The sequence below is a fragment of the Drosophila melanogaster genome, chromosome 3R (assembly GCF_000001215.4).
Source record: "Drosophila melanogaster chromosome 3R".
Classification (NCBI taxonomy): Eukaryota; Metazoa; Arthropoda; class Insecta; order Diptera; family Drosophilidae; genus Drosophila; species Drosophila melanogaster.
In genome coordinates, this window is record NT_033777.3 from 5,237,348 (window position 1) to 5,252,194 (window position 14,847).

Here is a 14,847-nt window from a genome sequence, read left to right on the forward strand (position 1 = left end):
GGTGCGACGGCCCTGGTCTAAATCTAATTAACATATTGCACTTCTACACACTGACAAAGTGTTTGAAAATCAATCATCAAAATCACTGGGTCAAATGTTCCAGTAATTGAAGCAGTTATAAATATTTCTTAACAGCCAATAATACTCTGGCACCCATATTTAATCAAACCATTTTAATCGAATAATTTGAATACATCTCACATAAATTCAACATTTTTCTTGATCCAACCAACCATCAATCTTGACCAACTGTTGCTGCGGCCAGAGCTGTCATGGATTCAATAATAAACCCAACCAGGTTTTAATTCTTGTACAATTTATTGTTATTTTCAATTAAAGCGGAATATGTGGATGCAGACTTTTTCGTGAGATTACAGATGTCTGAAATGATTATACTATATAGGCGAAGCTTTGAAACTCAACGACTCCTTATCGTGACGGTTGAAGAACATGGAAACAGAATTAATTGTACACAAAGTTACTGGCTAAATTATTAACCTAGATATAGTCGTATGCTTGTATATAATTGGACTCAAAGCAAGTCTAGGCCAGCACAGCCGAAGTGGCCATTTCGCTGACGCCGCAAGTGTTGTCACCACGATAAACGCGATAATAGCCCTGCTCTCCCCAGCGCGGACCCCACGAGTTCTTCACAATCCAGTAGGGCAAGGTCTTGTGGAAATTGGGATAGTCGGAGACGCCATACCCCACAACTAGAACACCGTGGTCGAGGTTTTTCTTGGAGCACAGGGCCTTCCACGGATGGGAAACTCCGCCGCGATAGAACTGCATAGCATTCGCATTGATGCCTAGAGAAATGATCTGGTTAAGTGGGCTTTGGGGTTAATTTTCTGCATCGACTTACCGATCGAAATGGGACCATTGGCGAGAAGCCACTCCTGCATGGCGGTCTCATTTCCCTTCGGCAGATCCACGAAGCCGGCAACCTGAACGTGGGACAAAGTCCTGTTGAAGTGGCACTGATTCTTTTTGGCCTTGTATGGGTACTCAGCCTCGTACTCTAGGCCGCCAATATCCTTAATGGCCCTGCGGAGGAATTATTACATAAGTATCTACATCGTAATGTTCATTCCCTCGTAACTTACTTGTAAGCATTGTCCATGAGGCCGCCGTTGCAGGCACTATCCGTGGTATCACAGTCCAGCAGCTCCTGTTCGGAGAACTCTTTCAATTCGCCCGTTTTCACTGCGTACAGGCCTTCGATGTTGCCGGTCACACTGAAGGCCCAGCATGAACCGCAGGATCCCTGATTCTTCACCTGGGTGACAGCATCCTTCTGCCTCCAGTCAAACTCCTTCGGCAGTTCACCATGGTAAGCCGGTACGACAGCCGCCGATCCGCCAGTGGCCTTTGCCTCATCACGCTGCCAGAGTCCCGTGCGTTCCTTGTATTCCGAGCTGGTCATATCAGCAAACTCCGTGATGCCGTACTTGGCGCTGCCCATCTCGTTGGCGTTTAGCTCCTCGATAGTCTTCAGGTTCTGACGGAAAATGCGCAGGCGCATCTGGCGCTCGGCGGTGCTTACGTAGCGACGGCCAAATCGCACCTGGAACTTGTAGAAGAGGTGGTCCACCTTGTCAAAGCGATGGCTGTGCTTCTTGTGCGTCTTCTTCTCGGCCCACTCCACGGATCGCGTGTGTCGGGCCTGGACCACCGGCTGGTTGCGGCACTTAAAGGTGATTTCGTGCTCATCCTTCCTCACCCAGACCTTTGTCCAGATATCCACGATACAGCGGTGCTGCTCCTCCGACCCGTCGATTAGATCCGCATCGATGCGGGTCAAGATGCCTGAATCCACTTGCCGCGAGGCTGAGTATACTTTCACAATTCTAGAGCACAGCAAACGAGCGAGTCAATTATAATGAATCAGACAAATCTACTTAATGCTTATTAATATAATAAAATGAAGAAAATCCTACAAGTTCTTCAAAAGTGTGTACGTTACATTTTTGAATAGTTTCTGAACCTTACTTCTCTACATTCTGCATGTTTAGTCTTAACTTTCTAGCTTTTATGGTTATGACCAGATCAACTCAGATTGTAACTCTGTTACGCTAAATCTAGCATACCCTTTGCTCTTACATTATTGGTTTAGTCACTTGAATTAATGGATACAAGCTTACTTGTAATGGGGACCCTCTCCCGCGGTCAGTTTGTCCAGAGATTTTTGCAGCTGCGCCTTCGCCGCCTCTTCATCGTAAGGCTTATGCCTACCCAAGATATCGTTCGCGCTGCGTCTGCTGCGATGGACCTGCAAAAAATGTATACATGCATAAAAATCTGGGACAATGTTGATAACATAGTAATCTAGCTTAATTACATAAACAGTAACTGCATGGCCATGGTCCAATCATCCGTCTGTTCATATAAACAAGAAATGCTAGAAAATGTAGTTTACGCATTCTACTGACGCAGATGCAGCACATGACACACAGCAATTGCAATAAATGAACTTTTCCTCTCGAATTTTCTTTATTTTTTGCACATTTCCATCAAGATTCCACTTCCACTTCATGAGTAATGGGTATTTAAAAGCCTTTCAAACGGATGCCATTTAATTCCAGGCTAGTTCCAACTTTTTATGGAATCTCGGAAATATTCCAATCTCGATTTATAAGCTCAGTAAACCATAAAAAGTGTTCACCATTGATTGTTTAATTTTAATGTCGCTAAAACGTCGAGATTAACGCGAACTACTCGTGAAAATATAAAATTTTACAATAACATGCTTTTTGGGGCTATATCTTCGATTAAAATATTTGTTTTCGTTCTCCGTCCACGTAGAGCGCATACAATGAAGATTCCGTCTGACCAAAATTTGGAGAAGCGGTTTCACGAATCGAACTACTTGAATGCCAACTGCTTCGAATGCGAAATGAACTAACTGCGCTGTGGCCCAGAACCATATCGGTGAACAGGAGATGGGGATCGAGAATCAAAGACCGCATTCAAAGGGCACAATGTAGTCGTCTAGCAGCCGCACGCGGCGGAGTCTTCCTTGCGAGTCCACGCCCACGTCACCGCCACTGGATGCAGTCTGCTGTCCGACTTTGAGCCCCTCCTCCTCCTCATTCCTCAGCTCAACCTGGTGTCGCTGCACCACCAACATGCCGGCTGCTATTGCCGCCTCCTGGCGCAGCCATCCGGACATGATCCAGACACGGCGAATGCAGGTTGTCAGTGCGAATCGTTCCATAATGGAAGGAATCTCTGCACAAACCGTGTTTATCGATCAATAAACTTTAAAAAAAAATGTTAAGTATTTACGCACCTTACAAAATATTAAAAAATATATGTCTAGTGGCTTCGGACTGAGGTAACCGAGTAATGTAAACTGAATTTGGACTGGGACGCAAACGACATTGACAACTTAGCTCGACTCCAGGCCCTACTTTGACCTTTATTTTCGAAATGTTTTGCAGGTAGTCCTTACCTCCTTTTATATACCTTCATTATTTCTTTAGGCTTGAATGGGAAACAGACAAGTGAAGATTCCATTAATCCTATACAATATATCCCACCCATACATTCCACGCATCACGCCAAAAGACAAGCCAAATCAGCCCTTTGTTTGCTGTCTGTGAGTTCGCTAATCTTGTGCTAATTACGGAACAGGGAAACACTTATCCATTACAAACAGACACACAGCTGTCACCACATCAGACCTCCGACACCACGAGCAGTGGTGGGTAGGAGTGGAGGGAACATAAGTTATATGCGAATGTAGGTAAAACAAGGATATGTCTGAATTTACATTACCGAATCTGACAAAACGACACATCGTTCTAGTACACGTGGCTGGAAGAGTTTGCGGCAAGGAACATGGCGGTCCAAAGGCATCTCCCATCCCCCAGAATGTGGGATACGCCAACAATAACATCGACAGACACAAGCGGCCCATAAACCATTCAATGCTGAACACAAAACCAATTAAACCAAACATTTCGGCTGGATATTCGTTTGCCGCCTGGCATCGATGATGGTACGAGTAATATGTTGATGCCGTTGATGGGAGTTGGTTTCTGAGGATCCGGAGCCCCAGTCTCTGCCAAATCCACACCCACAGCCAGGAGCCAAATGTCTGCTCCTGCTGTCACACCCGGGCAACTGGCATGGCGAATGCGAATAAGGATTGCAGGTGGAACCACACTCGAAACATTTTATGGCCTACAAGGGCTAGGAAAACATGTAAGTTGAGGAGGAAAAGAACGAATTATATCTTCTATACTACTGTTTGCCCTTGGAGGGAGTTATCCATATATACTTATTTATTCAAAAATTCCAATGTGCGGCTTTAGAAACTTTCAAGCCGAAATGCAGTGCAAATACTTTTGAAGTGCAGGAGGTCACCTATGTAGCGACAACAATACCGAATGGAATGTAATGGCTACGACGTGTGTATAATTAAAAATACAGGAACACAAAAAGAGGCCGTCGCTGGAACTGGGAGTCCGTGGTCATCCCTATAGATGTGTGCATACTGTGTCCGAACATGAATTCATTAAGCTGCCTGCTAAGCACTCCCTTTTCCAGCCTCATCTCAGTTCAACTGGCCTGGCCTACTATCCAACCCATTTTAGCCCATCCCATCGCATCCTATCCCATCTCATTCCATCGAGACGGGGGGAACTGTTAATTCAAATGTGTATTTCAATAAGAATTATATCGTAAATGATGTTTCCACGACCCTGGGGCAACAGAGGAGAACCCTGGGCATGGAGTATGTGGCTCCTGTGGGTGGGAGCAGTGTGCAATGGTCCGTGAAATCCATTCGGATGTATAGACAGTGAAGTGCTGAACGCGGCGCTATACTTTCTGACAGTTGCCGTAAATCAGCAATGCAACTGAACTGAATGGTTCTCGTTTTCAAAGCACTTAATTAATTTATTCCGCGATGACTTTTCCAGGAGCTCATTAGGCACTTATATGGGTTGGAAATAATGTTGGCAAAGGAATTTCCGATTGTTGAACATGTCCAACGAAGATTGAAGCGAATTATCGCGTTCAAATGTAATTTATTTCCCTCTTCGGCAGCTGGATTTAAACAAAGTAATTAAATAATGGATTTATTAATTGGAAGTCAAAAGTTACACTCCCCGCAGTGGCTATTTAATTCCTAAATCCGGTAAAGACCAAATGCCCCTTCAGTTTAAATTCAATATGGTACAATGTAGATACTCCTGCTCACAAAATTTCCAATCAATGGATTGCGATCAAACGGCTCACACTTGGAAAACCCACGCTCTAGAGCAGCGTCGCCACCATTAAAATTGCAGATTGTGTCATTGATTACTTAACCCCTTATGCTCTCGACGCGAAGTCGGGTGGAAAGTGGCCACCGACCGCCGGAGACAAATCGCCCAGACCCACTGTGCGTGGCACCACAGAGCCAACTGCTGTAAAAAGTAGAGCACAAGGATAATGAGAACACTTGCCTCGCACCACTCTGTGTATTTCAGCTTCTGTCGACACCGCGGGCACTACACGGCGAGCGGGAGGGGAATCCTGAGCCTCCACCCACTTAACCTCTCATACATACCGGCACTTGGGGCCAACCCAACCCCAGTTCACAGCCAAGACATATAGACAGGTGCAGATGGCCCCTGCACAGGTGCCACGAATACGGCTAAGATACGGCGGGTTAAACAGATTGCGGCCGTAATTTGAGAGCGGAAACTCATTTGATTATTAAGGTGAAATAAGTGTTCTGCCATGCCGACGAACCCAACCATCATCATCACATCGCCATCGTCATCAGGTGAAAAGGCAGGCTTAAATAAATTCAATTAAATAACATTTTCCTTTTTTATTGTTCGCATTAGGGTGAGTATGTATAATGAGTGGGCTGAGTATTTATATGAGAAAGACAGAGACTCTGAACGATGGGGCTGGCTGTGTGTGTGAGTGTGTGTGTGTGTGTCTGGGATGATAATGAGAATATTCATGATAATGCTGTCGGTATGGTAGTAGCCTCCACCTCGGGATCCTTCTGCTCCCGGCCGGCCTCCTCCTGTTGCTGCCCCTTCTCCTGACTCTTCTCGAAGTCATACGCACCCACCGATAGGAAATCGTCGAGCCAACGCTTCTCATTTTCGTTCAGCTCCGTGGCGATTGTGGTGGTGGCTACGACCTCCTCTTCGTGCTTGTCCTCCACCTCTTCTGCCTTTTCTTCCACATTATCAATGCTAATTGCCGTGGCCGTCTCATTAGTGGCGTCAGGTGGACTAAGCTTGGTGACTGCTATAGATGCGGTTAATACAGCAGGAGCTGCCGAATCCAGAGGGGCAGCCTCGGCAGGAGAAGGAGCAGCAGGAGAAGGTGCACGAACAGGAGCCGCTGAAGCGGTTTTGGTCAGACTGACCTTCCGCCTCATAGGTCCCAGGTTAGTGAGTATCTGTGACTCCAGATTGGCCATCTCTGCGTCGCTCAGTTCTTTCCTCTGACCGCCATTAAAGATGCTATTACTCACATATTTCTCGTTAAGCAGTCGCGCCTTCTCTGCCGGATCTCCGGCCACCGAGTTCACCGCTGGGTCGGTGCAATTGGAGGTAACCAGTTCGCGGTGCTTGTCGCCCCACTGGGTGCGCAGCCAAGGCTTTTCCAGGATGACCAGGCGGCAGACTATGTCCGCTTCCGCCGGCTGTATTGCCTTTGTGTCTAGCGCGTTTAGCAGGATCTCATAGCGCACTCCGGCGGTGATTTCCCGAAAGGCGTCGATGATATTCACAAAGTTCATCGACAGTGGCAGGAAGGTCATCGCAATGTTCTGGACACCAATCAGGTTGGGTGACAAATACTCCCGCTCGCCGGGATTCAGAACGTGGACCAGCGTGATCGGGGGCTCACTCACCGCCTGGTCCGTTGTTGTTTCTGAAGATTCCGTGCTCTATTTGTACGGGTTTTGAGGATTTGAACGGATTGGGGTGTTTGGGGATTGGTATGCGTTGTGGGGAAGGACGAAACAAAAGGCAAAACACATATGAGGATACACACATAGAGATTTCGTTTGGAATTGTAGCAGGCGTTGATGATCGATCCAGATGCCAAATTGGAGTTAGTGCGTCTTTGTAAGGGAGTGGGTGATGTTTCAATGGGGCAAGCCAAGCCGTGTGGTGATTGTGTGATTTACTGTTAAGTGCGGCTAACAAGCATAAGCCAGTTCACCATCAACATGGTTAATCCCACAAATTTAATTTAATTTCGATTTATACCAGTATACCGGGTTATTAGACCAGTCAACCCAAATTAGTTCTCCCATCAGTTTAAACACAGAATACAACAGGCATGGTTTTTGTTAAATTAAACGCTTAATTATCATTATGATTTGTGATGCCATCGATCCTGTTCAAATAATTTTGATTGATTAACCTATTCTTCTTATTAATAGAAATGTTATGCTGGGAGAGCTTGTCTAAATGACTAAACATTTTGCAATGCACGTTGCACCTAATAAGCCACCAACCATTAGCAAGAATATCCCCTTAATTTCCAATTCAGGAAAGCATTACAGCACATGGGGGTTTAAGGTTAATTTCAAATGAAAGCATTGCAAGCACCACGACCTCCTCCCCCAAAGGCTCAGTTAATCGATGCACCCCACACCGCCCCCATATGCACCTGCTCGGCCAGCCGGGCCTAAAGCCTAATGAACTCCGCATAATTGCAACTGCAATTGCGGTCAAAATGCGGCAATGGATCGGGACATCAGACGACCAATCAAGTCAATCACTGGCCAACGCTTGACTGGGCTTTTCAGGCCACAAAAACTAATTAACCGCCGTAACGAAACTGAAACGATGCGAGCCACATCGAACCGGTTGGTGGGGCAATGCCGCACAATCCATCGATAAATGATGAGACACAAATGCAGAAAACCGTTGACAGACAGTCAGTGGAACACTGCAGACGGATTTTGCTGAATAATTAAAAAAAAGTCGGAATCGCAAAAAGGCGGCCCACAATCTTTGGATTGCTTTGACTGTTGCTTCGGTGGGACCACTTGAAAAAATGAAATATCTTGAAGTGTAGTGACAGTATCGATGTCTCAAGAATCCCGACAAATAGATTGCATTTATTTTGCAATAATTCCTTACCTATGGATAACATTATTGATAATTGGTTGTAAAGTTTAAAAGACAAAGTACTAAGGTGAAAAGCAAGAGAGTACTAAGACAATTTCGCGACCATCTTTTAAAATAAAATATTCTTAGGCCATATCATTTATATTCATAGCTCGCAAATTCTGTCTTAACGTTCAGTTAAGCCCTATGTAGCTTAGAGCTTAATGGACTTAGTGGCAGCTGTGAAACCACATTATTTCATAAGTGTATTTCTGCTATTGCTGCTGAAACATTGCAGTTGACAGCGACAGCAGCCGGCAGAAAAGTGAGGATGAGATGTGGGACGGGATGGATGGGGTCATCGGGTAGTTTGGGGGACTGGAATACTTGGCGTCTTGTTGACGTTTTGGTCGTTCATCCTCATTGCCGCTGACGTCGTGACAAAAAGCCGAAAAATGCATAAAAACTTTTGACAGCGGTTGCGTCACTGCAAGCGACGTTGATGCCCGCCTGATGCTCAAGCTGATTATGTTGAGTGGGTGGATCGAGGGTCCGGGAATGGAGCATTGGTACTATGCGATGGAGCGATGGGCGATGAAGCCATTGTAGGTTGGAGCTATGCGCTGTGCTGCCGGAGCTTGTTTTTCAATTAAACTTTATGGCATTTTAAACAACATCGCAAGCCATACCAAAATACGATGATGGGTTTTTAAGTTCTGCGCCACGCCCACTGGTAACTTCGCTCCGTTTGTTGTCCTGGCAACTCCTTGGCAAAAGAGCAACCAATTTATGCAATACGCAGTCGGTCGTAAGCCTGTTGCCATCTTTCAGTACACTCGTGTGCACTGAGCGCATCTAGGGATTATAGATAGTGGATTCTGTCACCCGAACATTCTGGTTAATATGTGAAGGGGTATCTTCGAGTGCCAGAAAGTGTTCACAGTATCGCATTCGGTAATGGTATAGTAGTTAAAAAATAGTTGCGTCTAGTGTATGGTAACTACATTCATTTCATTCTATTCAGTTATTGAGTAACTCCAATAATATAGACACGGATTTGCCACAAACCTAAATTATGGAAAACTGATTTAACTAAAAAGTGCCGTTTAACTCCACTGCGCACCATAAGCTGTATATGTACTTAATGTGTGTATTTTGGCGCGCTTACTTTTCGGAACACTTTCCATCAATCAGCCAATCGAATTCCCTGATCTGGGCAAACACAACGCGCCAACACGATAAGCTCCTGCTGCAGTCACTGGCTTACTGAACTCGAGTGTAAACACAAAATCTGCCAGTGTAAACGGTTCCGGGGAAATATTAAACGTAATGCCCTCGGAACGAGGGGGAACAGGGTATTAAGCCAGTGTTGAAAAACTTTAATTGAATCATCGCAAACATCAGCGAACAAACGTTACGTCGCAGCAGCGGCGCAGTCGCTGCAAATTGGCAATTTGGCTTGTGTTGTTTTTAATTAAAGTTTAATTAAAGCGATTGGCCCGTTCGCCGTGCAAATAAATGCAGCGCCGCCATCATCATCGCGGCAATATTCTGTCATTGGCGACTTAATTTTTTCACGCAGCCCATTAACATTTTGAAATCCACTTACGCACGACCGGCTCTGTGAATCCCAAGCTCCCATCCCCACCCCACCTATGCACAAGTCGAGAAACCGGTATGAGATTAAAACTTTCGGGGGGTTATAGCAGGTTAGCTCACTGAATCCGAATCTGAGTCGGAATCTGAGTATCTGCGTTGTGCAACGCACTTGAGTCCAAGGTGAAGATGCCACGCTTTTGGGCCTTGATAAGATGCGCACGTTTTGGGCGTGTTTTAGTGTTAATAAAGACATTAACCTTGGAAGGGGCTTTCTTCGGTTGCCTGCTGTGAGTCTGAATTTACATAATGCTGTGCGAAGACGCGATTTCTTAATAAAATCTACTTTTATCTCCTTGTGCTGGGGTCTGAATACACATTGGCTGTAGTGGGTCCTTAAAATGTAGTTTTCATTTTCTTTCTTTTGCCTATATTGTCCTTTGACTCATCCGTGTTTGCTTACGATTAGAAAGCTAAGTGCAATTTTGAAGAGATCATGTAAATGAGTTCTTTTAATTGCAATTTTTTGTACACGAAAACCACCATACCTTCTTATCTGTACTGACCTACATCTAATTCTTCTCAGCTGATAGATAGATACCTCATAGATCATATAAGTCCCAGTACTAATATAACCCACTTCTTGCTCATAAATCATTCGTTTCGAAAATTGAGTAAACGTACACCATGCGTGCGAGCTCATTTACTCCAGTCAGCTCCGCCAGAAATTGATTTATTCTGCCTTGGTATTAACATTTTGGGGTTTAAATCGAGTCTTCGAATGCTTACTACATATGAGCGTGCACTTTATGTGCTGATTTGGGGAATTCCAAACCTTGCACCAACTAATAACCGATGGTAAAATTTTAAATTCCGTCCACGCTTCACGCAACCATCTATGGAATGATATTCGCATTGTTGGGTGCTATCTGCCATCAGGACACCTGCAGATTTAGTCCCATCCCAACAGCCCCCATCGGCATGATGGCACGGCAACCCAACCCACAGTCAATAGACGGTCCCCTGACCTCCGCCCTCCACCCCGCTCCACTCATAGTTTTAAGCTTATGCATTAACCATCGCAATCCGAGTCGCTTCACCATGGCACAATGGCATAGTGCTGACAGAAATCAAGAGGTGGAAATAGCTAAACTCTTACAGTAACCAAACGAACTAAAATCGAATAGGTATATAGCTCATAATAACACACGTATTCCAACCTTGATTGTTGCTAGGGACCGAGATGAAGTATCTTAATTTTTTGAAGATTCTATATATTTAATGCATCAGCACTTGGGATGCGTGCTTAAATTTCCAATCATACAATGGAGACACACAAGCACACATGCCGCACTCCCCGCCATTTACCCAAAGATGGCCCCTCCTGGCCAAGCTCATTATAAACTTTGCCTTCACAGCTCCCCTGGGTGCTAATTTGCACCCTGTGTGTGGGGGGCAGTGGGGTATTGGTATTGGTATTGGTATAGGAAAAGGGACTTGGATTGGAGGCGGGACAGCGATAGTGGGAGTGATTGGGTTTCGTTGTCTTGGGCTGGCCGAACCATTTAGTGGGCCCAGGGCCGTAATTTCCTTTGGCATTTCCATTAGGCGGCAAATCATGCTCAAAATTATACGAAGGACGCCCAGACAAATGCACGGATCGATGGGTGGATGGATGGAGTCCTCCACGGGCGGAGTCAGCACTTTCAGGGCTGATTTGCATAAAGCCAAACGCCAGAAAGAAGATTCGCATTTGACAACCGCCGACAATTTGCTGGCAGAGACGTCGATAGATTCGTCCATCGCTTCTTGCTGGCTTGTTTTTGTGGTTCATGAATCATCTGATTTGATTTCCTAAATGGCAGCCCCAACCCCTCCTCCAAACACTCCAGTCCGCCGGCAGAGATTTGTGAGACAATAGTGGCCCCGTAAGTAAGTAAGCATGTTTTGTGCGAATCTTGCCGCGGACTTGACTGAATGAATATGTATATTATACTCGCATATTATGCTGGTGTGTACCCATAAATATTTGCGCGAATGTGTTGTGTATGTGGCTTTATCCGCGCATATAGTTCCGCAATAATATTCATTTATGCAAATTTTCCCATGCATTCTTTCTAGTCTCTGTGTGTGTGTTTCAGTGCTTCTTTGCGCATACCTTTTGATTTTAACACATGGGGTTTCTTCAACGAGCACCAAAAACCTAATCGATATTTAATTCTAGTCCAAAAAGTGAAACAGACAACATCCAAGAAAGAACATCTATACAGCATTAATATTTATTGTTTTTTACGAAACTTGTTATGCTTGTAAATGGCTAGTGCCTAGCCCAGTTGTCGTAAGATTTTTGGATTGACATAGTTTACCGATGTACCCATCGGTAACACTCTGTCGACCCTTGCACAACTCGCTCTCAAGCACTATTTATTTAAACTTATTTTTGCTTCCATTGAGGCATGCGTTAAATTAAAATTCAACATTTTAAATGCGACGCGGTAAATAATTCAAGTGGCCGGACTATTGCAACCCCTCCCCCATCCATAATGCTGTGGCTTTAACTCGTTGAACCCTTTTTACGCTATATTTAATTATTTGCATATACAAATATTTTGCTTGTGGAGTATGATGAATGCTGTGCGATTTTTTCTGGTTCTGTTTCTCGTTCTCGCCCTGCTGGCTACCGGCTATTTAATTGATATTGATGACGCTGCTCCAAATGGCATCATCCCAAAGCCCGGCCATCTTTCCTCGGAAGGTAGGGGGGCGCCATGCGGTGCTTTCTCAGTCATTAATCTGGCCCATTACTTGGTGGCTCAGGGGCGGGAGGAGGTCGTTTTGGAGTACCACAAACAGAAAATTTAATTTATTTAAATTGAAATCTGTTTCTCGTCTGAATCATGGATCAGTTAATCACAATTCGAAATCTGTTCAGGTTCTCGCAGTGGTGTGCTCATAAGTTTACACAGACTTCTCGGAATTATTTATTTCAGTTGATATCATCAATTAGAGATTGCTTGCTAAGAAATTTGGTCATATCTAGCAGTCAATTGATTTTGCCGTTCAATCTGCCCAATAAAATGTACCCTCATTTTAATTCCTTATACTACTATTCTTGTGTTGCAGGAGTGAAAAATAATCATATAAAATCACAATGATACAATTTTTTCTATATATATTTATTTCATTTCCGTTTAAGTCTCTAGAATGACTAGTTTCAGCATCTGTGTTCAACCTGTATTGCCATTCTAATTATGAATGCAAACAGAAAACGTTCCTATTGTTCGTTGAGATACTCATCTCTTTCTAAATAAATTTGTTTGCGTAACAATGTGCTGGATAAAAATCTCAATACTAAGTGGGCAATTGTTTGCTGTAGCTAATAGTGTAAGCAATGTAGAAGATCTGAACTTTTAAAAAATATATCAGATATACTCCCCTTGTGTGCAAAAACTAAAATAACTAAGTTGAAACAGTAAATAGATACAAACGGATGGTTGGGACAAACTTAATATAGGAGGTGGTGCTTGATGGAGAGATGAATCCCATTTCTTTTCGTTAGCTTCATAACTACCTATTGAGTTACTTGCTAGCAATCATTCGATTTGCAAGGCTTTCCGCAAAAGAAAAAACAGTGGCCTGCGTTTGAACGGACGTAAAAAAAAGCCTTGCAAATTTAAATTCCCCTTCCGCTTGTGGGGAAGTGCACTTAAACGCAGAAATTAAAACGCAATTCCGGGCACAAAGCAATTTTAAACGGACTAGTGGGGCCTATTAAAATACCCCGATAAGAAGCAGTTGCAAAAACAACGCAGTCTGGGGATCAATGGGGTTCTATCGGTCAAAATAAGCAAACAGCTGACACGTCGCAGAATAAACAAAGGCCAAAACAGGCGTAGAAAAGCGAAAAGAGGAAAGTAGAGCACTGACCGGAAAGCTGAAAAAATAAAGCTCTTCAGAGAAATAGAGTAGCAAGAATGGGCTATTTTTTAAAACGCAATTAAACATTTTTTGTTTGGAATATCGCAGATTTCATTGAAGATGAAAATCATTGTTGAAATTGCACTTCAGCCACTGAGGCTGGACAGTTGACATCCTTTCTTGTCAGTGTACTTCAAAGAGGAAAAAACAAGGGACGTCAGCCAATATGGCGAATGTGTGTGAGTATAGGTGTGTTCGGTTTAGGTGAGCTCCTGTGTATGTGTTTTTGGGTAAGCGGGTGAGAGCGAGTGAGAGTTAACTGTAAAATTGCATATTTCCCGCTTAATGTCGAACCGTAATCCCTGCCCACAAGCCTTAGTCACTTTGAAGGGGATTACGTTACTTTTTGCTCCCCGAAAGCGTTTTGATGTGGAAATAGCCGCGCTGCTGAATCATAACAAAACAACACACGCACACTCACCTCCGCATCGCCCTGTGCCTGTCCCGCTCGCTCCTCCGCAAGCTCCTCGCCAGCTGCTTGGCCCAGAAGCAATACAAGCGCAACTGTTGCTGCCGCAAACAGCCTCATGTTTGCGTGTGTGAGTGGCTGCGGTGGGGGCCTCCTAAATATCCGCCAGAAAACTCGCCGACTTTCGGTGCGCTCGTTTCACAATGAGTTTAGCACAAATCACGCGCACAGGTGAAGTCGATTGTTTCGCGTTCCGCTATCGAAATACACCGCCTTTGCTGTTTGGTGGTTTTTGGTCTTTGTTTTCTGCGAGACAGGGGTGGACCGATGTCGATTGTTACTCATTGTGTCGATTTCTTGCTATCGATGTGCGCTCGGTAAGTATCGATAGCCTTGGATTTTAGGTTAGCTCCTTTTGGTCTTCGAATTCGATTTTTAGTTCATGCTCATCGATATTTCGTTTGCTTATTTACCGCTTCATTTGAATTTTTTGATCTTTTTATATATTTGTTTACTAATAGTTACCTACGAGGAGGTGGTTATGATTACCAATTCGGCGAGAGTAGGACCAAGGCAGGATGTACTATGTTTTCCACCCAAAAGGATTATGTATTTAAGATGAGAATCATTGGGAGATTCGATCTAGCCATGTCCATATCGGGAATTATATAAGGTGTAAAGTTATGGCACGCAGGGAATATTCGGCAACAGTCGAAGATGAAAAATAAATTCCCTTAATGTTGTAAAAAATTTGTCAATAAAATTTCATTATCTTTTGCAAGG

At 44.3% G+C, this 14,847-nt stretch overlaps 2 protein-coding genes and 1 non-coding gene across 6 annotated transcripts; 1 reads left to right on the forward strand and 2 right to left on the reverse strand.

Annotated features, from left to right (window-relative positions):
* Nucleotides 1–303: 303 nt before the first annotated feature.
* Nucleotides 304–14,398, reverse strand: CtsF (Cathepsin F). Of its 3 annotated transcripts, NM_169033.4 has the most exons (6): nucleotides 14,077–14,398; nucleotides 6,491–6,907; nucleotides 2,145–2,272; nucleotides 1,107–1,850; nucleotides 866–1,047; nucleotides 304–809 (listed from the first exon to the last, which is right to left on the reverse strand). In NM_169033.4, exons 1-6 carry the CDS (start codon nucleotides 14,182–14,184, stop codon nucleotides 544–546), a joined length of 1,845 nt encoding a protein of 614 aa, NP_730901.1. In that variant the 5' UTR covers nucleotides 14,185–14,398; the 3' UTR covers nucleotides 304–543. The 3 variants fall into 3 exon arrangements, with proteins under 3 accessions (NP_730901.1, NP_649521.1, NP_730902.2); NM_141264.4 differs by lacking the exon at nucleotides 6,491–6,907; NM_169034.4 differs by lacking the exons at nucleotides 304–809; nucleotides 866–1,047; nucleotides 1,107–1,850; nucleotides 2,145–2,272 and having other exon boundaries at nucleotides 5,805–6,907.
* CG33293 (uncharacterized protein) lies at nucleotides 2,667–3,388 on the reverse strand. The gene is made up of 2 exons (NM_206428.2): nucleotides 3,293–3,388; nucleotides 2,667–3,231 (listed from the first exon to the last, which is right to left on the reverse strand). The coding sequence occupies exon 2, from the start codon at nucleotides 3,215–3,217 to the stop codon at nucleotides 2,957–2,959; it is 261 nt and encodes an 86-aa protein (NP_996150.1). The 5' UTR covers nucleotides 3,218–3,231; nucleotides 3,293–3,388; the 3' UTR covers nucleotides 2,667–2,956.
* On the forward strand, nucleotides 13,566–14,785 carry asRNA:CR44019 (antisense RNA:CR44019). 2 transcript variants are annotated; one of them, NR_156772.1, is made up of 2 exons: nucleotides 13,566–13,834; nucleotides 14,586–14,785. The 2 variants fall into 2 exon arrangements; NR_156771.1 differs by lacking the exon at nucleotides 13,566–13,834 and adding an exon at nucleotides 14,342–14,441.
* The last annotated feature ends 62 nt before the right edge of the window (nucleotides 14,786–14,847 follow it).

Bases quoted from the DNA above. Each gene is read 5' to 3' on its own strand.
- CG33293 (NM_206428.2), bottom strand. From the start codon at position 3,217: ATGGAACGATTCGCACTGACAACCTGCATTCGCCGTGTCTGGATCATG.
- CtsF (NM_169033.4), bottom strand. From the start codon at position 14,184: ATGAGGCTGTTTGCGGCAGCAACAGTTGCGCTTGTATTGCTTCTGGGC. The intron at 6,908-14,076 runs GTGAGTGTGCGT...CCGTACAAATAG, and splicing joins AGGCACAGGGCGATGCGGAG to AGCACGGAATCTTCAGAAAC. The intron at 810-865 runs GTAAGTCGATGC...TCATTTCTCTAG, and splicing joins CAATGGTCCCATTTCGATCG to GCATCAATGCGAATGCTATG.